Here is a 24,303-nt window from a genome sequence, read left to right as displayed (position 1 = left end):
TTACTGTCAGTGCTTGTCCTTTTACAGAGGCTAAGGAGTTAATTGAAGAAGAGATGAAAAGCTTAGTGAAAAAAATCAGTCTGCTGATGATGAATTCTTTATCTAGTTGTCATGGTATGACCAGTTTATTTTGTTTGAAGTTCTCTGACTTTCCAGAAGCAAGACAAACTTATTAAGGACTATGTTATATATAGCACACACAAAAAATCTTTTTTTAAAAAAATTAACTGTTTTGAGTTAGTATATATATGCATATTTTTTGATCTCCGAAGACTGTAGAATGACAAGTTTTATTGACTAAAAGTTTTAGGGTGGCATTCTTATAGACAAATCCCAGCGCCTGTTTGTAATAACTTTCCTTTTCTTCTCCTCCAGCTTCAGCAGTTAATACAGACTTTACAGCTACAGCAGCAGAAGCCTCAGCCTTCCATTCTGCAGGCCCTGGATGCTGGTCTTGTCGTTCAGTTGCAGGCTCTTACGGCACAGCTTACAGCTGCAGCTGCAGCAGCGAACACCCTTAATCCCTTAGAACAGGGAGTGTCTTTTAACAAGGTAGAAATTAAGATATCAAATCTGTTCTATATGAGGTATTAAATTTTATATACTATCATATGGATTCTAATTCTCTAAATTATATTTTATCATAGAACTATTTTAATATCCACTGTATTGTATAAAACATTATAGATTTTACAAAAGGTTCAAACTTAAGTAATTTTATAATTCTAGTTGAAATACTGAGTATTTTCTTTTGATTAAAGATAACTGGTCAGTAAAATTGTGTATTCACCATTGAGACAAATAATTATTTTCTGAATTTTCTAATTCCTTTTATGAATGTTACAAATATATTAATTATGGTATTCTGTGTTCTACGCTTTTAACCTACATAAATTTAAATTGTTCAGTATGTGAAAGTTCAAAGGAAAACTTCTCTACAAGTTGTCACTATACCATAATATTGATAAATTGAGGCCTAACTATAAAGGGTAGTGTTTTTAAAGTTGAAAATCTTTTATGTATACTTTATTGTGTGATATCCTCAGTATTATTAATTATAGGAATATTAAAATACCTTGGAAGTGTTATCCATATTATTTTTATTTTCCTAGGAAAATAAATATTGATTTGAGTTATTAGAGTTTTTTTTTTTGTGAGGATATCACCCCTGTGCTAACATCTGCCAATCCTCCTCTTTTTCTTTTTTTTTTTTCTCTGAGGAAGACTGGCCCTGGGCTAACATCTGTGCCCATCTTCCTCCACTTTACACGGGATGCCGCCACAGCATGGCCTGCCAAGCAGTGCGTCGGTGTGCGCCCGGGATCTGAACCGGCGAACCCCAGGCCGTTGGCAGCAGAGCGCGCACACCCAGCCGCTTGCGCCACCAGGCCGGCCCCCATTACTTAGACTTTTTTAGCCAGCAGCTTTCAAGTCTAATTTAGTCTAACTCTAAATAGCTAGACCACATAAAACGTCCTTTAAATTGATCATTTAGAAGACAGTTGAGCGTTCTCATAAGAAAACTGTCCTAGGAATAGATCCATTGATTATAGTCCTGGGTGTTTTTTATCAAGCTTTATTACCATTGGCAAACCACTTAATTATTTTAATCCTAATCTTCTCTTCTATAAAGTTTGAGTATTAGTATTTATCCTGGGAGTGTCATGATTTGTTTTGTTACATAAGGCAGTGTATGTCAAAGTACTTTAAAGAAAAGTAAAGATCCACTCATATAAAATGCTTTATTATAACATAAAATGATATAAAAGTTACATATTAAGTGATAAAGGTAAATTAATAGGATGTCAGTGGCCTTCAAAATAGCATATGTAATTTATATTTATGTGAAGCACTTTTTAATTTGTCTTTCTCCTTTTTTTTCCCCCACTTAGAAGTTGATAGATAGGTTTGATTTTGGGGAAGATTCTGAGCATAGTGAAGAACCCAAAAAGGAAATTCCAGCTTCTCAACTGTAAGAATCATTATTTTTCTTTATAACCATAAATTTTTTCTGTTATTTTTATGAAGACCGGGTGGGACATTGCCATCTGAACTACTAAGTGTACTTTGAATAAGTTGGGTTATTGTGTCAGGCTGTTGAGCTCTGACATGGCAGAAAGATGGTAGAGTTGCTGTCTTTTTGCCTCCCTATATTATTTTGACTCTCAGATCTTTGCAAATGGTTGGGATATATCAAAATTCTTTATAGGAAAATTGATAAATCTGATCATGATATTTTCTATCTTAGGCTTTGAGTTATTTAACTCAATTGTAAGAATATTTGAAATAATAGGGAAGAAGCTTGCTTCTAGTGCCAACGGCTTCTTCTCGGAATTATACTAAGTTCTGGAAGTGTATTAGACTAATCAAAAGTAAGTAAGGATTAGAGTTGTAGGGATTTTGTTTTTTAAAGAAATGAATTATATGTTTTTATCTCGATCAGTGATTTTTGTTGTTGTTGTATATGCAATCATGCAGAGTCCTAGGTTCTGTGGGGTTTCGTGAAAGGACCAGTGGGGAGAGACTGGGGGAGGTGGGAGATGGGAGGATGGAAGAGGGATGAGGAATGGGGAAAGCCTCTGGGAATCTTGTTTCAAACAGAGGTTATTAGTCTTATATATTGGGAAAATATATTTGAAAATATATTTATATAATACATGAAAATGCACACCCTTTTGATACAGACTCTATTTGAAAAAATTATTTGAGATCATGTAGCTCAGTGTCCTGAATAATGTAAGAATCTCCTTTAATAGTCCTATTAAGATATTTATCCAGTGTCTTAATGCCCTCTGTGACGAGAAGTTAGGTAATTGTTGTTATTGTATGTTCTTGTGTTATTGAGTCCTGTTGGATTTGCTTTCTACGTACTGATCCATTTTGCTTTCTGAAGCAAGGAAACAAATTAGCTCCAATATCTTTTGAGACATACCTTTCAATATTTGAAGATAGGTATCATTCTTCCCCTTAGGTTTATTTGCTCCAGATGAAGTACACTTTTTTCCAACTGTTTCAAGACTTCTCACCATCCTGATTGCCCATTTTGGGATGCCCTCTTTTTTGTTCACATGTCTTACCTTGTGGCACCCAGAATTCCAGGTGTATTCCAGGTGTGAATTTCCCAGAATATAGTTAAATTATTATTTCCTCTTATCTAAACACTGTTTGTGTTAACATACCTAATACTGTGAGTGCTTCTTTAAAGAAAGCAGATTAGTTTTATAAAGTTTGTGGTCAGTTACAACTGTAGATTCCACATGTACTGATTGATAGACCGTTTCTCCCTGTATCTCATAGTTAAGAGGAGTTAAAGTGACGATGTTTAAATACTTTTAACTATTTTTATAAGTGTTTTATTGAGACTTTCTTAAAATGCTCTAATGTAAAAAGTACTAATTTATATGTATTTAATAGTGTGAGACAGTAGTAACAGATCTTCATCAGAATATCCCTAACATGTTATCCGTATGTTAAAACACTCTTGAGAAGTATATTTCTTTTTTTATTTTGAAGAGTATATTTCTATTTTAACATATAAATGTTCTGAAGTATTTCATTTTCTTTGTTAGTATTTCAAAAGTAAACATTGTAGTGTGTTTCATTTAATTGGCATTTTGGTTTTCTTTTAGTATTTAGTTATTTTCATATTATCTTTATTGGGTTTTAAAATATATTTTTACTTGTTTTTCCTTTTAGTTCTCATGTTTCGGAATCTGTGAACAATTCCATTTTTCATCAGATAGCAGAACAACTACAGCAGCAAAACCTTGAACATCTCAGACAGCAACTCCTAGAACAGCAACAGCCTCAAAAGGTCTGTAACTCCATCTTGTGGTCATCAGAGTTATTGCTATCTGTGTTCTGTAAATTGTTGTTTCTTAAGTATGTTGATTTTTCTTCAGCTGTTTACTACTAGGAAGATCAGTCTTTTCAGGATCTTTAGTTTTTTTTTGGAATCAAAATGTGTTCTGGGCCGGCCCCGTGGCTTAGCGGTTAAGTGCGCGCGTTCCGCTGCTGGTGGCCCGGGTTCAGGTCCTGGGCGCACGACGACGCACTGCTTCTCCGGCCATGCTGCGGCCGCGTCCCACGTGGAGCAGCTGGAAGGATGTGCAACTGTGACATGCAGCTGTCTGCTGGGGCTTTAGGGAAAAAACAAAAAAGGAGGAGGATTGGCAGTAGATGTTGGCTCAGAGCCCGTCTTCCTCAGCACAAGGAGGAGGATTAGCATGGATGTTAGCTCAGGGCTGATCTTCCTCACCAAAAAAAAAAAAAATGTGTTCTGGCAACTTATGAATCCATTGAGAGCATTGTAGAAATTAATTTCAGTGTACTGGGAGTGGAGAACAGAAGACAGAGGTGGTATTTCAGTATTACAACTTAAAACTTCAAATGTTCTGGGGCCGGGCCCATGGCGTAGTGGTTAACTGCACGGGCTCCGCTGCTGGTGGCCCTGGTTTGGATCCCGGGCACGCACCGATGCATCACTTGTCAGGCCATGCTGTGGCGGTGTCCCATATAAAGTGGAGGGAGATGGGCACTCATGTTAGCCCAGGGCCAGTCTTCCTCAGCAAAAAGAGGAGGATTGGCATGGATGCTAGCTCAGGGCTGATCTTGCTCACAAAAAAAAAAAAACAAAAAAAACTTCAAATGTTTTCTTCTCCACTCAGTTCTCTGTAAGCAAATTAATGATGATTTTGCTATTGTTGATGACAACAGGTTGCTACCCTTAATTAGGCTATTATCATGTGGCAGGAACTTTATTAGGCATGATTTCCTTTAATGCTTATGAGTTAGGCTTTTTGACTTCCATTTTACACCATAGGAAGTTGAAGCTTAGTGAAATTATACATCTAGTGCAAAAGTATACAGCTAATATTATATATCATTAGTCTTAAGACACATCCTTGGATTTTATATACAGGTAAGAATTTTTAATGACTGCTAGAGTATAACATCCCATGGAGTTGTAAGAATCTTATAAGTTTCAGGGATGATAAAATGTGAAGGAAAATCACAGTTTAGAATTGATAAAGTATGTCGAGTTGCAAAACCAGGATTAAATCCATTACAAAGTCTGTTTTTGCTTTATGAGAGAAATACTTATAGATGTAAGCTGTTTAGAATAGGAGTGTTTAGAAATTCACCTCTCTCACACTTCTTAATATTCAAAACTTTTTGGTGCTAATGAATTTAACATAATACCACAAATGTTTTAAAAGTATGAGCAGTGCGTTGTTAGACAAATGATATATGCAGAGATGAACAGAAAAGCATCTGGCCTCGAGTAACCTCTTCTCTGATGGAGCACAGACATCTGTATGAACACAAGGCAGAATTCCAGGTTCTGTAGTAAAGATACAAGTGAAGGACTGTGGGAATACAGAAGAGGGAAGAGTTGCTTTAGATTGAAGGGATAGCAAACCTTAGCCCCTGCTGGGGTCTGAACTTGTTCTTTTAACGCAAATAGTTAACATAAAATGCATATTAGTGATATTTACTAGGTTGGAACTTGTACTTGGAATTATGAGAATGGAATTGCATGCCTTGTTTTGAAGAAATAATTGTGATAGAAGTGGTTGGAGTGGGTGCATTATTTTATGTCAAGTAAATAACGCTGCCTGAGAATTCAGAAACTTGAAGATAGAGCACAATGAAGAACATTTGGATGTTATTTAAAGAAAAATACAAGTTGTAATGCAAGGAAAAGAAACAGGTTGTTGGTGATATAAAAAATCGCAGAGCTGTTATAGGGGCCAGCTGTTACAAGATAGTAGTGATGGAAGAGTTTATCCAAACAACAGATTTGTTCAGCTATAAATGTGACACTTTTGAATTGCCTTAGTTCCACTTTCATTTCAGAAGGTTTAGCAGAAGCAGTAAAATCAAGATGTGGTACTCTTGACCAGTTTGTAATTAATACCAAGTTATCAAAGTGAAAGTTACTGCGAACTTGAGGGAGAGTGATTCTGTATTAAGAATCTCACCAACCAAAAAAAAAAAAAAGAAAATAGAACTCTGGGCATAGTTAATTGCTCTATACATTATCTCCAAAATTTTAGATGATACAGTAATAAGATCCTTTTGAAAGGAGTAGGTGTTCTTAAAAGGTTCATTATTCAAAAATGGGTGATGAAGAGTGGCCGGCCCAGTAGCGTAGCAGTTAAGTTTGCGCACCCTACTTCGGCGTCCCCGGGGTTCACCGGTTCAGATCCTGGGCGTGGACCTATGCACCTTTCATCAAGCCATGCTGAGGCGGCGTCCCACATAGAGCAACTAGAAGGTTGTGCAACTATGACGTACAGCTATCTACTGGGGTTTTGGAGAGAAAACAGGGAAAAAGAAGGAAGATTGGCGACAGATGTTAGCTTAGGGCCAATCTTCCTCAAAAAAAAAAATCCACTTGCTGGATTAAGAATATGAAAAAAAATGAATGATGAAGAAAGAGCTGAAGAAAAAAAGCAACTTTTCTAATGTGTAAGGTTGATAGTGTTTAAAACCTATGATAAATTTAGAATGGAAAAGTATATCAACAGAGTAACGAATTCAATAAATTATGAAACTGGCTCTACCAAACCACTTGCCTTAATGTATTTAAGATAGGTTGAAGTATGCAGAAAAATTAAGCATTTTTGTTTATCAGTAAGCCAAATGGCTGCCTAAAAGTTATCATAGTGTCTTAGAGAAGAGAGTAGGATTGCTAGTACCACCCTATTCATCCCAGCCTGACCACACCTGGATCCGTTTTGAGGTCTAGTATCCCTGACAACAGAAAATCAATGGAAAGGGGCGTGCTTTCAGATAATGTCTGAATTGTGAAGGGACTAACAATCATGTCATTAGGGGAATGATTTCTGTTGTCTGTTGAGTAAATTGGAGTTTGTGATTTTGGTAACTTTTATCAGGATGTTCAAAAGATGTCAGGAGAGCTATAGCTCGAAATGCTGATGATGAAAATGGTAAGACTAATATAAAGAATAAAAGAATTAAAGGGTATAGAAGATTCAGCCACTTAATAATGAAGAGCTGCTAGTGAGATATGAGAAATATGTAACTTATTTTGCTTCAGTAATTTTTTATATAGGAGAATATAATAGAGTAGAATTGAAGATGATAAAACCTAAGATGGGTGATATATTAAGAGCCTTGAGTTGCTTTAAATGAGTTGATGTCTTTAGGGTCAAATAAATTGCGTTTCAGGGTATTGAGGTTGTAGGATTATTAGACTCATAAATCAAGGAAATGCTGTAGGCATAGCATGTGTGGATTTCAGTAAGGCCTTTGACAAAGTCTTTCCTGTCACTTATATGGAAAAAAATAGAGGAAAGTAGATTTATAACTGATCAAAATGTGACACTTAATGAGTGTTAATCCAGCGTTGAAAGAAGTCTCTGCTAGCTGCTGTTATCCTTGTCTTCTATTTTTTTCAATATTTTTATTGATGTTTTGCATGAAGACATCATTGAAGAAACTAGATATGTATACTAAGGATGTATGCTTAGGATGTATACCAGTATATCAGAAAAAATAGTCATTTGCCGTCTCGGTCCAGTGGATCCTTTTAAAAAATATTTTTAAGTCGTCTTACAGATAATTTACAGAAGTGATACTAAAGGGATAGGGGATAAATTGTACTAGGAATTTTAAAATAATTGAAATGTAGCAAACTTTTTGTGTCAATTAAATTCAAATGTCACATGTTCCTTTAGCAAAACAACGGTCCAGGTGCTTGTTGCAAAATATTGCAAGGTGAAGTCCTTCCTGTTATATGACTGATTGGATGAAAAGATCCTATTTTTGTCCTTAGAGATACATTTTTCTCTCATCAGTTCTTGAGTTTGAGAAATACATATAGGGTACGGTTATCTGAAAACTCATAGTCTGATGTTTCACTTAAATGTTAAATGTACCATCATCATTAGAGTCTAGAACGCTACTATCTATTTCTTTGCATTCATCTTTTACTCTGTCTAACAAGTGTGAAGTATGTTCCTTAGTCAGTTTTCTTCTCTTTGCCATTCTGGACAGAAAATGAAACATCTAAATATTAAACCATGTTCCAAGGCAAGCTGAAAGCAGACTATAGGGATGGTGTCTCCAGTCTTGTTTATACCTTCTTGAAAGATGCAGTAGTTTTGATAATGCAGTAAAACTGAATGATGATTTATTTCACTATTGAATCACCCTTCTCAACAATTCCATTGCTTTTTCTTTTTTTTTATTAGTGTTTTTTGACACAATTGAGCATAATTGATGAGTAATAATAGAAGAATTCTTGGGATGGTGAAATAGCAAAATGTTTCAATATATAGGAAAATAAGACCTCTAAGATCCCATAACATATCTTAGATGTAGTAAAGGGTCCGGTGGACTTAATGCTAATTGCAGGATAAAGGGTAAACTTTAGTTGGATTTTTAAAGTAAATTTTCTCTGTTATTCTTTTTTAGAGGTCTTATGAATAAAAGTCATGAAATTGTAATCTTGAAATAAGTAAAACTGCTCAAAAAAGAAACTCAAAAACTAAGATTGGTTGCAGTCGATCCTGGTAGTTATACCCAAGGTTTAGCCATTAAATAGAAAATCAAGGATGAACAACAAGGCAGGGGGGTGAGGGGTAGATACGAGGCTTACAGTGAATGGTGAAGTGGGAATAAACGATGTGAAGAATGTATGAGTACCGAATTAGGACCAAATAGTAAGGCTCAGGATGAAGTTGAAAATCATCTTGCTGTGTAGTTAAGAATTCTGTTGTTAAGAATACTGTTGTAAACACATAAGGCAGGACTGTACTTAAAACATGTTTATTTGATTTGTCCTGGGAGAGTATGCTTATTGACTAACACTTTGGTCAATATTGTGGTATAGAACAGGAATTTAAAAGAAATCTTTTCTAATTCTGACTTTAGCTTTAATTTATTCTTAAACCTTGAAAATGTTACCTGTCCTTGAGGAACCTGTTTCTTCATAAATTAAGAGACTTGGAACGGTTCTTTAATGTTCTTTTTGGCTCTTAATTTTTCTGCAGCTTTCTTTTCTTTCAGTTTAAATGTCACTAGAGTAAGAGTAATTTTTTTAAAAAATTTTATTGAGATAATCAACAAATAACATTGTGTAAGTTTAAGGCGTGCAACATATTGCAATATGATTACCACTGTAGTGTTAGCTAACACCTCCATCATGTCACATAGTTATCATTTATTTTTTGTGGTGGGAACAATTAAGATCTAGCCTCTTAGCAATTTTGAAGTTTATATTACAATATTGTTGTCTGTAATCACTATACTAGTATTCCTTTTACAAATAGGGAGACTGAAATTCAGAGTTCAGGTAACTTGTTTATGAGAGTCTGTAGCAAGGAAACAGTAGTTTTGAGTTGTTCTTTTCTGTTAATTATTACAGTAGTTCCCAGCTTGTGTACCACCGGTAACTATTTTTATTAATCTTTAATACCTGCAAGATAACGTGTTAGGAGAGTTTATGTAGGGAGACTTTTTTTTTTTTTCGTAATAATCGGATTTCTCATTTTTAGTCAACACCATAGTATATGTAATTGCTAATCAAGTTCATACTGAGTAGCATCATGTAAGCAGTGTCACTATATCAAGTTGCTGTAATTCTAGTCCTAGGAAAAAAAGAGGTTCAAATTTTTAAAAGTTTCTTTAATTAGGCTTCATTGCCTAACCTTTATTAGACTTTCTGAAATGTTTAACATATATCTGTGTTATTTTGTGAATTTTGTGAATTTCTAGAGATGGAGGTTGGTGGGGAGGGCAAAGTTGAGAACTGTTTTTGCTAGATCAGTTATTTTGATATTGGCATTTGAGCTTTGTTTTGCTTCTATATATGTAATATGTGACTTAGTTTTTTAATATAAAATACTTTTTGGACTTTTCATTTATAGCATTTTATAAAAATGCTAATTGCCAATGAACTTCTAGATTCATTTAACTTAGTGCCATTATATATCATTCATGATATAATCCCTTTATTAATTTTTTATAGTTTATATTTTCCACAATTAAAAATTTATTTGAAGACCTACTTGATCTTACCATTTTATTCTTATAGTCTTGTTTCCGTTTTATGGACGTGTCTCATACTTGTAAGTAAACTTGGATTTATACGTAAGTGTAATTTTAGATTGATTAGAAAAGATTGAACACGGGATTTCTTTATGTCTTGGGCTTCTTAAAAATTGTGTTGTTTAAGTGTTTAAATTTCCATTTGTAATAATAATCATTATTTCCCAATATTTTTGTATACATTCTCAATAGGCAACCCCTCAGGATAGTCAAGAAGGAACATTTGGATCAGAGCATTCTGCATCACCATCACAAGGGAGCAGTCAACAGCATTTCCTTGAACCTGAAGCAAATTTGGATGATTCCATAGATATTCAGCAACAGGTAAAAAGTAGATACTTTTCTGGGTCATAAATTTCTAAAATTAATTAGAGAAAAAATACCGTAAAATATGGTAATAACTTTTATGTAAAATATTTTATTTATCTTATGTAAAATAATGGTAATGTCTTTAATGCTTTTTCCCCCCAGTCTTCGTAAGCTCCACATTCCAACCATTTTGCTATTAGGCATTAATGCTACTATGGTGACTATTTTGTGAGGCAGAATTGTCAATAAATACTGAATCTCAACCTGGCATTTTGTTTGTTTGCTGTTCTTTTGACTTGCAAGGATATGGATATAGATGAAGGACAAGATGGAGTGGAAGAGGAGATCTTTGAACAAGAAGCAAAGAAAGTGGCTGTTCGCTCAAGATCAAGAACACATTCACGATCTCGTTCAAGGTTCTACAATAATATTTAATAGCTGTGTTTGAACTTTTGAAATGTTGGCTTTGTTTCTTTGCATCAAGATTAAAGGAAATGTTTTTCTTAGAGTGATATCTTATATTCTCTCAGAAGGAAAGTAATTCAGAATTTCAAAATACTTTGTTTTGTTTTTAATAGAATATATCTGTAGCCAGTTTTTAATAGAATATATCTGTGGCCATTTATTTGAATAATTCACAATAATTGCAGCCATATCATGAGACTTGGATTTTGGATTATACCTGATTTTAGTTAATAATATGATGACATCCGGTTTAGAATATTATTGCCTCTGAACAACAGCTAAATCAAGCTATAGAGGACAGTGTTAGAAATTCCATTGTATTTCTTGTATTTCATTTTTTTTCATGTCATAATAATACCAAAAAATGATCATAAAAATAAAACTACAGGGGCCGGGCCAGTGGTGTAGTGGTTAAGTTCGTGTGCTGTGCTTTGGCAGCTCAGGGTTCACAGGTTTGGATCCTGGGCATGGACCTACCGACACACCACTCATCAAGCCCTGCTGTGACGTTGTCCTACATACAAAATAGAGGAAGATTGGCAAAGGTGTTAGCTCAAGGCCAATCTTCCTCACCAAAAATAAATAAATAAATAAACTACAAGAATTATTTTTATAAACATTAAGCATAATATCCAATTATTATAAAACATATCCTATAAATGGTTTTCTTTGTGGACTTTTCAATATGGCTAACCCTCATTAATGTACATGCTCATTCCAATTTGAGCTGAAGGTGCCTTATTCTTAATCTGGTAAATTTTCATGTAGCACATGTACATTGTTTTTGCTACAAACTGTCTTAAAACTTAAAGTCATTAGTCTTTACCATTTTTATACCCTATTTTCTGCACATGAATACCCTTGAAAATCTGAACAGTAAATGCTGAAAGAGGGACAGTATCTTGGATGACTTTTCCAGTCATTTCTTGTTTAATAAGTTATTTGTATTTACCTCTTGCATACGAGAGCCTGTCAGTTCACCTTTCTCTAAACCCACCTCATGTCAGTGAGTTATCTTGCTAAGCAATTACAGTGTCAGTGCTGAAAACTTCTTTGTCTTAGTGGCTTCTTTGTCTTAGCAACACCTCCTTATTAAGCATTTTGAAGAGAGTTCGATGGCATATGGTTGACAGGGAGAAAAAAACAGTGTTTCGGTATCACCTTATATTGTAACATCAAGCACCATGAAATTTTAGAAGTTGGAAACTTGTAAACAGAATTTGGCCTAATGCTCTGTTGGAAACATTCTCTGTTTACTGGTTTTAAGAATGTAACATCTTCGGGGCTGGCGCGGTGGCATAGCGGTTAAGTGCGTGTGCTCCGCTGCGGCGCCCTGGGGTTCGGAGCCCCGGTGCTGACTGACGCACTGCGTGTCAAGCCATGCCGTGGTGGTGTCCCATGTAAAGTAGAGGAACATGGGCTCAGATGTTAGCCCAGGGCCAGTCTTCCTCAGCAAGAAGAGGAGGATTGACATCGGATGTCAAAGAATATAACATTTTCATTATCTAAAGGATCTTTTTATTTTGTTTCATCCCTGTTCTTGCCTCTTGTTTGAAAAATGAGTTGGAAGACACTAAAATAGAGGCCCTTACTAGAATCTCATTCTCCTCTTCCTTGTGGTTGTGAATAATCATGCAGACTAAGTAAGAATCACTGCAAACAAACGTCTGTGACTAGGGTGGACCTAAGCAGTACATAGATTTGGGAAAATGCATGTTTGATACTTGATTATACTTAAACATTTTTTAAGAGGTAGCTAAATATAAGACAACCGTTCTTTGTTTTTTTCCCCCCTCACCTAGAAGTGAGAAATTTGATAGAAGAATAACATTGTCAATAGAAGTAAAATAAGATTTTCTTTTTAGATCACCAAGAAAACGAAGGTCTAGGTCACGATCTGGTTCTCGAAAGCGCAAACACAGAAAGCGATCACGCTCACGCTCAAGAGAAAGAAAGAGGAAATCGTCACGTTCATACTCAAGTGAAAGAAGAGCTAGAGAAAGGGAGAAAGAACGACAGAAGAAGGGGTTACCTCCAATTAGATCTAAAACATTAAGTGGTGCGTGATATATTTTTACAGAGCTTTGGTTTCAACAAATATTAAAAAAATGATGAGCTACAAAGTCTCTCCACATTATTTTCAGACTAAGAAGTTGAAAAGTGGTTTGGTGAATGAATGATTTTGTCCTTGGTTTTCATCCTGTGATAGAGGAGGAGAGAGAGAGGAGGAGCAGTTCTCCTCAAATACCGAGGTCGTCGTTGAGAGAGGCTGGCACATGCTACACTGTAGGCGTGGAAGATGCAGGTTGGGAGCATGAGCCAAGGAACGCAGACAGCTATTAGAAGCTAGCAAAGGCAAGGAAACAAATTCTCCCCTAGAGCCTCCGGAAGGATTGCAGCCTTGTTGACCCATTTTAGACCTCCAGAATTGTAAGAGTACGTTTTTGTGTTTTAAGCTACTAAGCTGGTGGTATTTTGTTACAGTAGCAAAAGAAAACTAATACATTTCCCCTTGAGACTTGAGTTGAATATTAAGTTATGTATGCATGAGGTGAGATGACATGAGGGAAAGAACAATTACCGGGGGTCTGTTAGCTGAACGATTCCTAAAGCTCACACAGGTCTGGAAGACATTAGAGTTCTGACCCCCCAGAGTTGAGAGATCTGATTGAAAACTTGGATTCAGTAAAGATCTTGCAGTGGTCAGTTCTCGGTGTGGGGCTGGATCAGCTCTGGAGTAAAACCTGCTCTAGGCCTGCCCTATTATGGATAAAAGGTAATCAAAAAGGTGGAAACAAATTTTTTAAAAATGACATTGACATAAATCCAAATTTAAAACTCTGCAAATCTATCAGCTGTAAATATTTTTAAAATAAGTTTCCGTAGGAAAGGGAAATGCATGGAGGCATGAACAGCACAAGTAAAAGTAGACAAGATGTTACTTGTGTAGCATTTGTTTAGTAAGGGGAGGTGGCTTCCAACAGTTAAGTACCTGTAAGCCTTTCATGATAACAAGTTAAAGAGTTCTAATGTAGCTTTTTCCTCTTTGTGTCTCTGTAATAATACAAATTATTATTTCCTTAAGGATAAGATACTGTTTTCAGATTTAACTTGATTAGGGAGAATCCACTTAATAATTTCAAAACAGAAAGATACTTAAAAGGTGCACAGGGAGGATTACAGTGAAAAGTGGTTTTGAAAGTTTGTTGCACATTAGAATCACCTATGGAATTTTAAAACTCTCAGTTCCCATTCTGTCGTATCCCATACCATTCATCATCTTTTAGAGTGGGACCTAGGTATCCACAGGTGATTCAGGCGTGCAGCCAAGCCTGAGAACAGGTGACATGCAGTTTTTGTTTCTTTTTCCTCAGGTACTTGGAAGAAGTAACTGTGTCTGTGTAATTTAAGTCATTTGTCTCTCATGTCTTGACAGTCTGTAGTACTACTCTCTGGGTTGGTCAGGTGGACAAGAAGGCGACACAGCAAGATTTAACCAACCTGTTTGAAGAGTTTGGACAAATTGAATCCATTAATGTAAGTATTAGTTCTTAAACAATAGTTTAAGGTTAAAAAAAATAGGGGATTTTCACTCATACAGAGTCACTTTGGTGCCTAATTGGCCCAGTAGTATCTGCCTTTAATAATGCACATCTTGACAAAGACTGTTTGACTTTAATCAAATCTGTGTTTATTCTGTTGCTGTTTATCTCCTTGCTTGATTAATTTTTCTTTTTCAGTGGAATTCTAACAGTATTCTTTGGGGTTTCATAGCAGTGTAGCACTTGATTCCTAAAAACATGAAATGTTTGAGTTATCAGGAACCTTATGTGTGTTCTAGTGTAATTCCTTTTTTCTTTTTTTTAATGAAAATGAGGAAACTGAGTCCCACAGACTTGTAATCCGTGCACTTGAGCACATAGGTAGTGGAGGAGACACAGCTGGACTTGAGGTCCCAGTCTTTTGCCAGCCTGTTGCCTTCCCCTCCCCTCCCTCAAAGCAAACCTTAGACAAGAAAACCTGTGTGGCCAGAGCATCTCCAATAACTTGAGCTTTTACTCTTTCACTCCTCAACTTGATTCTTTCAGTGGTTTTGCCCCACTCGGGGTCTCCTTTGAGTATTTCCTTCTTGGTGGAAGGGCTGTTGTTTTTCCCTGGGGCTAAAACTAAGTAATGAAATGTTTTACAGTCATTTGTTTGAGGAGATTTACAATTCATTAATCCTCTGATTTTATTCACTGTTGTTATACTTTCCTGTCTGTTGGACCTTTTATCATTATTTACCGGGTCATTGGCTGGGTTTCTTTCCGTTTTTTTTTGAGGAAGATTGGTCCTGTGCTAACATCTGTTGCCAATCTTCCTTTTCTTCTTTTTTCTTCCCAAAGCCCCAGTACGTAGTTGTATATCATAGTCGTAGCTCTTCTATGTGGGATGCCACCTCAGCATATCTTGATGAGTGGTGAGTAGGTCCGTGCCCAGGATCTGAACTGGAGAACCCCGGGCTGCCAAAGCGAGACACGCGAACTTAACTGGTATGCCACTGGGCTGGCCCCTGGTTTTCCTTTCTTTTTTTTTTTTTTTTTTTTGTGAGGAAGATCAGCCCTGAGCTAACATCCCTGCTAATCCTCCTCTTTTTGCTGAGGAAGACAGGCTCTGAGCTAACATCTATTGCCAAGCCTCCTCCTTTTTTCCCCCAAAGCCCCAGTAGATAGTTGTATGTCATAGGTGCATATCCTTCCAGCCGCGGCACGTGGGACGCGGCCCCAGCACGGCTGGAGAAGTGGCGCGTCGGCGCGCGCCCGGGATCTGAACCCGGGCCGCCAGCAGCGGATCGCGCGCACCCAACCGCTAAGCCACGGGGTAGGCCCTGGTTTTCCTTTCTAGTCTTAGATCCCAGCATTCCTTATATGGCCAAACTTGACTTTTCTGTATTAATAACAGAACTCTTCTTTTGAATTGTTTGACCATTTTGTATTTTACTTTCAACCACGTATGATCTCACTGGCATCTCACAAGAAGCTGGTTAAGTAATTCAGAAATCATTATTTTCCCAGGGAGGAAACTAAGAGATTTGCCTGAGTTGCACAGATAATAAATAGGTTTGATTGAGTGTTTCAACCTAGGTATTTCAAATTCCTCTTTCTACACCATAAGAGTGCTGTAGGTTCTCTTACTCTTTGTCTTTTTAAATTTCATCTGTCACAAAACATAACTGTCTTTTAGAGTCCATGATCATATAACCTCTGAAATTTTTTCTGATTTTCCCCCGCCCTTAACTAGTGGTTCTCAGCCCTGGCTGAGACATCAGAAACATGTTGACATTTGAAAAAATAGGGATACCCATGATCAATATCTTTAGATTCTTATCAAAGCACCACAGCTGCATGGGTGACTGATGCAAAGCCAGTAATCCCTGCTCTGAACAGATCCTGAATCCAGCTAGCATTCTGGATTTTCATGTTGCTTAGGACATTTGTAGCCTTTCTTGTACTACAGTCATTTGGGCATTAGTTTGCCTTGTCTCTCCTCTTTTGCATTACCTCGTAAGAGCATAGAATTACGGAAAACAGGCGCTAACTTAAGTACTGGAGTGTACTGAATGGCTGGTGATAAAATCCAGGATTTTAAAAGTTGATGGAAGATTTATAAACCTTTTACTCGGTCAGTTTGTGTGAGTTTGAGGACTGAGGAAAGTCCGTTAGATTTCACACTTAGCAAGTCGTTAGTGAGCTTGAAGAAAATGTTTTCAGGGGATTGGTCAGGAGTTGGATGTACATTGCAAGAGATGAAGGGAGTATGTAAGGGGTTAAGATACACTTCCCTTTTGAGAAGTTTGGTATTAAAGCGACAGTTTGAAGTGTTAGCAAGACTGAGGGAAAGGTTTTTGTTATTAGTTTTTGACAAATAGAGCTTATTAGGTATTGAGTAATAATAAAGTAATAGAATACCTTTTTTGTTCTTCAAAAAGAAACAAATGCTCTGTATTTTTCTGAATTAATACGTTAAGGATAATTTTATGATCTGGTAGTCTATAGAATAGTTAAATGCTTTATATAAATAAAACTCTCAGATACTTAAAGTGAGGCTGTTTTCCTATTCCTATTAAAACTTTTGTCCAGGAGCACATGGACAAAATTTTTGTAAAATGGAAAAACTTTAGTTTTATCATTTGTTGTAGATTATATATTGTATGTTAAGGATAAGATACTTCCCCAAAACAAAAATCTTCTCACGTTGCTCAACATAACATTTGGAAAAATTGAAATACTACTGTGAATAAATTGTATGCCTTCAAATATGTTGGTGATACAGTATTATTTTCCTTTTATCTGGTGGTATTGTATGCATGTTTTTTGTTTTAATAGTTCTTTATTGTGTATTAAAAACACTTTGACGTGATATTCAAGATTTCACAGATATCATGGCTTGGAATGAGACCCAACTAGGTTTTGAATTTTATTTTCTTTTTTAAATTAAGTAAATTGTACATGAATTGTACCGAGAAACAGATGGCTGGAGCAAGTAAAGGGTAAACAGTTCCTTATTAGTCAGTAGTCAGTGTTCTGTTTCGTTAAAACCATAAAATGCCAGAATGAATTGCCCTCCTTATATTCTTCCTAAAGAAAAATTTTTTTTACTAGATGATTCCTCCCAGGGGCTGTGCTTATGTCTGCATGGTTCATCGACAAGATGCGTTTCGGGCTCTTCAGAAACTTAGTTCTGGATCATATAAAATTGGGTCCAAGGTCATTAAGGTGAGATTGGGGGTGGGGGGGACGTCACATGCTCTTGTTTTATTGGGTGATTAGAGTGTTCCTATATTTAATTCATCTTCTTTTTTAGTGTTATGGGCAAACTGGGACAGAAATTTACTGTTTCAGTATTGTTTAGTTATAGAATTAAATATAGGTAAAACAGTAACCAAAATGTTAGTCAGATGGTTCTTTGAAATCACATGTGCACAGTTCTCTTAGTCAACGAGGGCACCATTTTATGAGGAGAACTTTTTTGTTTTTGCAAGTTTGTCTGTCATTCACTTCTTCTTTCCAGTGCTTCCTAATCATACCCCTTAATTATATTATTAATTTCTCCTTCTTAATATCTTGTCTTATACAACGCAGGCCCTTGTGAAGGGTTTATTTTTAAGTATATTTTTATTTTCTTCTTAGTCTTTAAACTGTGTGTTTATTGCATATTTTTCTATCTTTACTTCTTGTAACTAATTTACATTTCATTTCTGCTACTTGGAGATAATTTATTCCATCAGTTTTTGCAACTGAATTAAAAACTTAACTACTTTATAGGGAGTTAGTATGCCCATGCTTTGTCATTTCATGGCAGAGTTTCTCTATGTAGACTAAAATGTCATTGGTCTTCTCTTTCTGGGGGTACCAAGATTTTGTTTAAATTATAATAACTATTCTAATTATTGCTGATGTAGGTTGATATTTTTATGGTGAAAAGTTGAATTGTTTGGATTGTTTCTGGAAACGTGTTGTCTGAAAGTTACAGTAAGAAGTGGAAATAAATCCCATATTAAACACTATCACTATCTAATGCAGGTTTTATTTAAAAAACAAAAACAGAAAATACATGGAAAAAATGTTCTTGGCTACTATTATTCTTCCAGCAGTTATACTTTGCCCATCCAACTGATGTTTAAAACTGATTTATTTGTGTTTACATTGTTTACATGTTATTTTGAACATTTTACCTTGTTTGTACAGTATGCATGAGCTTTCTTTTTTTCCTCTCCTCATTCCTGATAGATTGCTTGGGCTTTAAACAAAGGTGTGAAAACAGAATATAAACAATTCTGGGATGTGGATCTTGGAGTTACTTATATACCATGGGAAAAAGTTAAAGTGGATGACTTGGAAGGTTTTGCAGAAGGAGGCATGATTGATCAGGAAACTGTAAATACTGGTAAGAACCCTAAGGATAGTTTTATTGTTAAAAAAGTACACTTAAAAGGTTGCAGTTGATAACAGTTTTGCATCATAGGGTGAATTGTGTTTGTTTCCTGGATTCTTCTTTCAAAAAAGAGAGGAAAAAATGAAACACTACTGTTTCCAATGTATATGCTTAATGGGTCCTATTTCATAAGTGTCAGAGTATAGATAGTGTTTTAGAAGTCTATAAATGTAGCGTTTTTCTTGTATGTCTTTTAAAAAGTTTTGCTTTCTTAAGAGCAAGAGTTGTGTATATGGAGCCTTTTTTAAACTAAATATTTCATTCACTTCCTTGAGTTTAAATGAGAACTGGGGTCTTAGGAAGCTTCTTTGAAAAACTTCCTAGATTATTTTGATTAGTATCCGTGTTTACAATGGCTAGAATAGAATTTTAATTTAGAGAGCTGTAGTTCAGATTCACGCAGTTCTAGAATGCGTATAACCAAATGATTATCTGGCCTGCTCTTTTTAAAAATTTATCTTTTTACTTTTAAAAATTCTAGTTATAAATTCACAAAGTGATTAGCAATTATAACCAGTAAAAAAATCTTAAAATGGATACTTGGAAAAGAATTAGAATATGATATGTATCTTTATTTCTTTGCATCTTAGCTCTTTTATCAAAATTAGCTAATGTTCAGAATATTTTCATTCTCAGGCCAGTGCACATATTTTCAAACACTTTTTCAGTTGTTTTCTTCTCGTCAGTCTCTTTTTTTCTTGATAAATATTCCTCCAAAATATTCATTCAATAAATATTTTAGTTCCTACTGTGTGCCAGGCATAATTTTAGGAACTGGGATTATAGCAGTGAGAAACAAAAATCTTTCCTCTCATGGAGTATACTTTGTGGTATAGGAGTTCACCATCTACAGTCCATGGGCCGAATCCTGCTGGCAGCCTGTTCTGTAAATAAAGTTTTATTGAAACACAGCCACCTTCACTTGTTTACCTATTTTATATGATTTCTTTTGAACAGCAGTTGAGTGGTTGCGACTTGAGAATGTCAGGCTTGCAAAGTCTAAAATACTTCCTGTAGGATAAGTTTGCCAACCATGTTCTAGTGGAAGGAAAGAGATAGTAAACATATAAATAAACTCTATAGTATTTCAGTGTTGATGAGATCTAAGAAGAAAAACCAGGGAAGAAGGATAGGCAGTAGTGGGTGTGGAGCTATTGCAGCTTTAAGTGGTTGAAGAAGGTCTAATGGAGAGGGTGATATTTGAAGGGGTGAGACATGCAGCGATCTGGGGAAAGAGCATTCTATACAGAGGGAACAGCAAGTGCAAAATCTGTTCAGAAATCGTGAGGCCGGTATGGCTTGAGCAAAGTTCGTGAGGAGTGAGTAGTAGGAGATGAAGTCAGAGTGGTACAGAGGGGCGAAGTCGTGTAAAGTCTTATGTCATTATAATAACTTTGATCTTCACTCTGAGGGAGATGGAGAACCATTGGAGGAACCATTGGAGCCTCTTTGTTCTATTTTTCCATAGCTGTATTTACAGAAAGATTTTTCTGTATTGGATGATACTTTCCTTGTTGGTCTCCCCTTGTATCTTGTGACAGAATATAGAATAAGGTTGGTTCCTCTTATATCAGACAGCCTGTGAGTTATATATCTATTATGTCCCTCTCAGTGTTTTCTCTAGATGAAATCTTTTAGTGTCTTTCATTTGTGTTTCTTGTCATGCTTCTGTGGACTCCTTAGTATCCTAATCAGATTTGTGTGGGCAAAACCTAGATTGGCACCTACAGTTGTGGACACATCTTAAAGATGTGCCAAGGTAGGTGAAAGACTTAGTCGACGTGAAATAAATGTACACATAGAAATAAAATGAAAAGTTGCACCTATCCAGAGGAAATCAATTTCAAATATTTTGTTTAGAGTGGGAAACTGTGAAAAGCTCAGAACCCGTAAAAGAGACGGTCCAGACAACTCAGAGCCCACCTCCAGTTGAAAAGGAGACAGTGGCCACAACCCAGGCAGAGGTTTTCCCTCCACCTGTTGCTATGTTACAGGTCAGTGCTGGGTGTTTGTGTTATTGTTTAATGTGTTGTTTTACATTTCTATTTTTACTGATGTACTTTCTAAAACTTGGAGGAAATTGTCCAAAATAGAATAAGTATGAGTTTTGTCAAACATTTTTTGAAAAAAATTTTTTTTGGAAATGGTATCTTTAATATTTAAATGTTTGTTTATTGAACAGATATTGCTTGATTGCCTGCTCTGTGACATTCACTGTTGTAGGCACCTGGGATAGGGATACATCAGTGAGAAAACAAACACAAATCCCTACCCTTACGGAGCTTTTGTTCTCAACAGGGGAGACAGAAAATATACAATAAATAAGTTTATGAGATACTGTGGAGGGAAAAAGATAGTATAAGCATGATCAAGAGTGCCTGGGTAGGTGCTTACAAGTTTAAATAAAATGGTCAGGGTGGACTTAATTGAGAGTGTGACATTTGAGCAACAACTTAAAGTTGCTGAGGAATTAACCACGTGGCTATCTGAGGAAGAGCATTCCAGGCAGAGGGAACAACCGGTGCAAAGGCCCTAGGCCAGGAGCGTGCTGGTGTGTTCCGGCAGTAGCAAGTGGGCCGAAGTAAAGTGAGTGTGAGGCAGCTTAGTGAAAGGGAGACTTCTAGAAGGACTTTGGTTTTCAGTCTGAGATGGGGAGACATTAGAGGAATTTGAAGAAAGGAGTGACTTGATCTGGCTTACACAGTTTTAAAGGATTGCACTGGCTACTATTTTGAGAATAGATTAGTGGGCATTGATAAAAGCAGAGAGACCACTTAAAAGACAGTTGCAGCAATCCAGATGAGAGATGATCATGGCTCAGACTAGACTGATAGCAGTGGAGGGAATGAGAAGTGATCAGATAACTAGGTGTATTTTGATGGTGTATCCAGTGGGACTTCGTGGCATGATTGAATTTGAGTTTTGAGAAAGAGGAGAGGCAAGGATTTTGGTCTGAGAAATTGGAAAGATAGAGTTACCATTATCTGAGAATGGGAAAGACTAGGAGGAGTTATTTTGGGAAGGACAATAGAGAGTTCAGTTTTATGCATGTGCAGTTGGAAGTGTCTTTCAGACAAGAAAGTTGAGATATTGAATATACCATTGACATTGTGAAATTTAGGAGAGAAGGACAGCTACAGTGCAGATAAATATTTGGAAATTACTGTACCTAGGATGAGTAAAAGATATTTTTATGCTAGAAATTCCAGCCATTTTAAAGCTGTTATTACCAGCTTCCTAACGGTGGTTAGGTTGCATAACATAGCGGGTATTATAAACTTAGTGGGAGATGGCAGTTTAAAATTAAGCATGATATTCACTACAGTCATGCGCCGCATAACAACATTTTGGTCAACAATGGACCACATATACGGCGGTGATCCCGTAAGATTAGCACCATATAGCCTAGGTGTGTAGTAGACTGTACCATCTAGGTTGATGTAAGTACACTCTATGATGTTCGCATGATGATATTGCCTAACAACGCCAGAATGTATCCTCATCAAGTGATGCGTGACTGTATTCAAGTAGATGCCCATTACTTCACGTCACTTAAACATAGGATAGGTTTCACAATCTCCACGTATACCATCTGTTGAATAATACTGCCTTGCTTTTACCCCAAGTTAGGTTCACTTACAGGTATACAAAAAGGAAAAAAACAAAACAACTTAATATAGTGGTATTTGTTACCTTTGTAAAAAAGAAATAGAAATAATGTATCTTTAGTTGTTCCAAGATGTAATCGTGGCAGGTGGATAAAATGATTTATGGACTTTCTATTTTCTATCCACAAAAGATTCCAGTAGCACCAGCCGTGCCTGCAGTTAGTTTAGTCCCACCAGCATTTCCTGTGTCACTGCCTGTTCCTCCTCCTGGATTCAGTCCAATCCCTCCACCTCCTTTTCTTCGAGCAAGTTTTAACCCTTCACAACCACCTCCTGGTAAGGAATTTTCATCTTGTTATTTGAATTCTATTTAGAATGTTGTTTAAATTGTTCTTTTTCCAGGTTAAAACGCTATAGAGCGGTAAACCTTAGCATATATCAGCATCACTGGGAGGGTATGTTAAAGCACAGAGTGCTCCTCCCAGCCTCCTTTTGCTTCAGTAGGACTGAGATGGAGCAGGATAATTGCATTTCTGACAAGTTCCCAGGTGATGCAGATTATTGGAGGACCACACTTTGAAAAGCACTGACAGGGCCGGCCCCGTGGCTTAGCGGTTCAGTGCGCGAGCTCCGCTGCTGGCGGCCCGGGTTCGGATCCTGGGCGCGCACCGAGGCACTGCTTCTCCGGCCATGCTGAGGCCACGTCCCACATACAGCAACTAGAAGGATGTGCAGCTATGACATACAACTATCCTCTGGGGCTTTGGGGGAAAAAAATAAATAAATAAAATTATTAAAAAAAAAAAAAAAAAGCACTGACAGAGAAAAGGAATAGAATCCTTTAAAATAGTTGAAATACTCTTAAAATAATTTAAAATTTTTGTTGAAGTTTTTATATCAAAGTTCTGTACAGTAATCACCCATTCATCAGAAAGTATGCATTAAATTATATAGATTGTCCCTCCTAAAAGTTATTAGGTTTCCATTTTGGTATTAGAAATGATAATATATCTTAGAAATGCTGATTGAATTTGTAATACTTTTTTTGATCTAAAAAATTGTTGATGAACATTCCTTGAATCAGTGTTTCTAGGTAAAAACCATAGATTACTTAACACACAACAATTAAATATAAATAATTGCTTACATAACTTAGAGATAGAGCTTTAGTATTAGACCATGGGAGATTAGAAGGATGAGAGAGATATAAGGGATCAAATGATATATATTGTTTTTCAAAACTATTCTTATTTTTCTTTGAACTCCATGAATTATTTGCGTATTATAAGAAAAGAAGAACTTGATTTCTGAAATTGAAATCCTTAGCCATTGAAGAGAGGTCCTAAAAACTGTCAGCAAGGCCAAAAAGTAAATTCATTATTTGAGAATGTTTGTAATTTATTTATCATGTAACATAAAATTTTAAAATTACAGTTGAATACATAATTTGAAATTGATGCAGATTTTAATAAGAATTTTATCCTTTTTATATTTTAAATATTAGAAAATTATTCTTGTCAAATATTTTCTGTATTTGTGATTTGAAAATTATAATTTTCAAATTTTTTCAGAAGATATTTTTAAATGATTATTTCTTTTTTTTTTTTTTAAGATTTTATTTATTTATTTATTTTTCCCCCCAAAGGCCCAGTAGATAGTTGTATGTCATAGCTGCACATCCTTCTAGTTGCTGTATGTGGGACACGGCCTCAGCGTGATCGGAGAGGCAATGCGTTGCGTGCCCGGGATCCGAACCCGGGCCGCCAACACTAGAGCGCACACACTTAACCGATAAGCCACGGGGCCGGCCCTAAATGATTATTTCTAAAGCCATACCACATAGACTTTATAAAGTCATTGTCTAGCA

The 24,303-nt window shown here is 36.1% G+C and overlaps 1 protein-coding gene across 6 annotated transcripts in view; it reads left to right on the top strand.

The window, feature by feature from the left end:
- SCAF8 (SR-related CTD associated factor 8) overlaps positions 1 to 24,303 on the top strand; it is a 201,569-nt gene that overhangs the window by 50,500 nt on the left and 126,766 nt on the right. For all 6 annotated transcript variants that reach the window (XR_015550112.1, XM_087425113.1, XM_087425114.1 and 3 more), the window contains 11 exons: positions 376 to 552; positions 1,893 to 1,972; positions 3,697 to 3,814; positions 10,273 to 10,404; positions 10,693 to 10,805; positions 12,720 to 12,913; positions 14,291 to 14,391; positions 17,496 to 17,609; positions 18,624 to 18,780; positions 20,689 to 20,822; positions 22,628 to 22,772. Coding sequence is in view for 5 of the 6 variants with exons in the window: in XM_087425113.1 (XP_087281239.1) it covers positions 376 to 552; positions 1,893 to 1,972; positions 3,697 to 3,814; positions 10,273 to 10,404; positions 10,693 to 10,805; positions 12,720 to 12,913; positions 14,291 to 14,391; positions 17,496 to 17,609; positions 18,624 to 18,780; positions 20,689 to 20,822; positions 22,628 to 22,772 (1,465 nt within the window). In the remaining variant the exon portion in view is untranslated. The remainder of the gene's footprint in view (positions 1 to 375; positions 553 to 1,892; positions 1,973 to 3,696; positions 3,815 to 10,272; positions 10,405 to 10,692; positions 10,806 to 12,719; positions 12,914 to 14,290; positions 14,392 to 17,495; positions 17,610 to 18,623; positions 18,781 to 20,688; positions 20,823 to 22,627; positions 22,773 to 24,303) is intronic.

This window comes from Ceratotherium simum, chromosome 38, assembly GCF_057802395.1.
Source record: "Ceratotherium simum simum isolate JZ-2026a chromosome 38, ASM5780239v1, whole genome shotgun sequence".
In the NCBI taxonomy this organism is placed as follows: Eukaryota; Metazoa; Chordata; class Mammalia; order Perissodactyla; family Rhinocerotidae; genus Ceratotherium; species Ceratotherium simum.
This window is presented reverse-complemented; position numbering and strand designations above follow the sequence as displayed.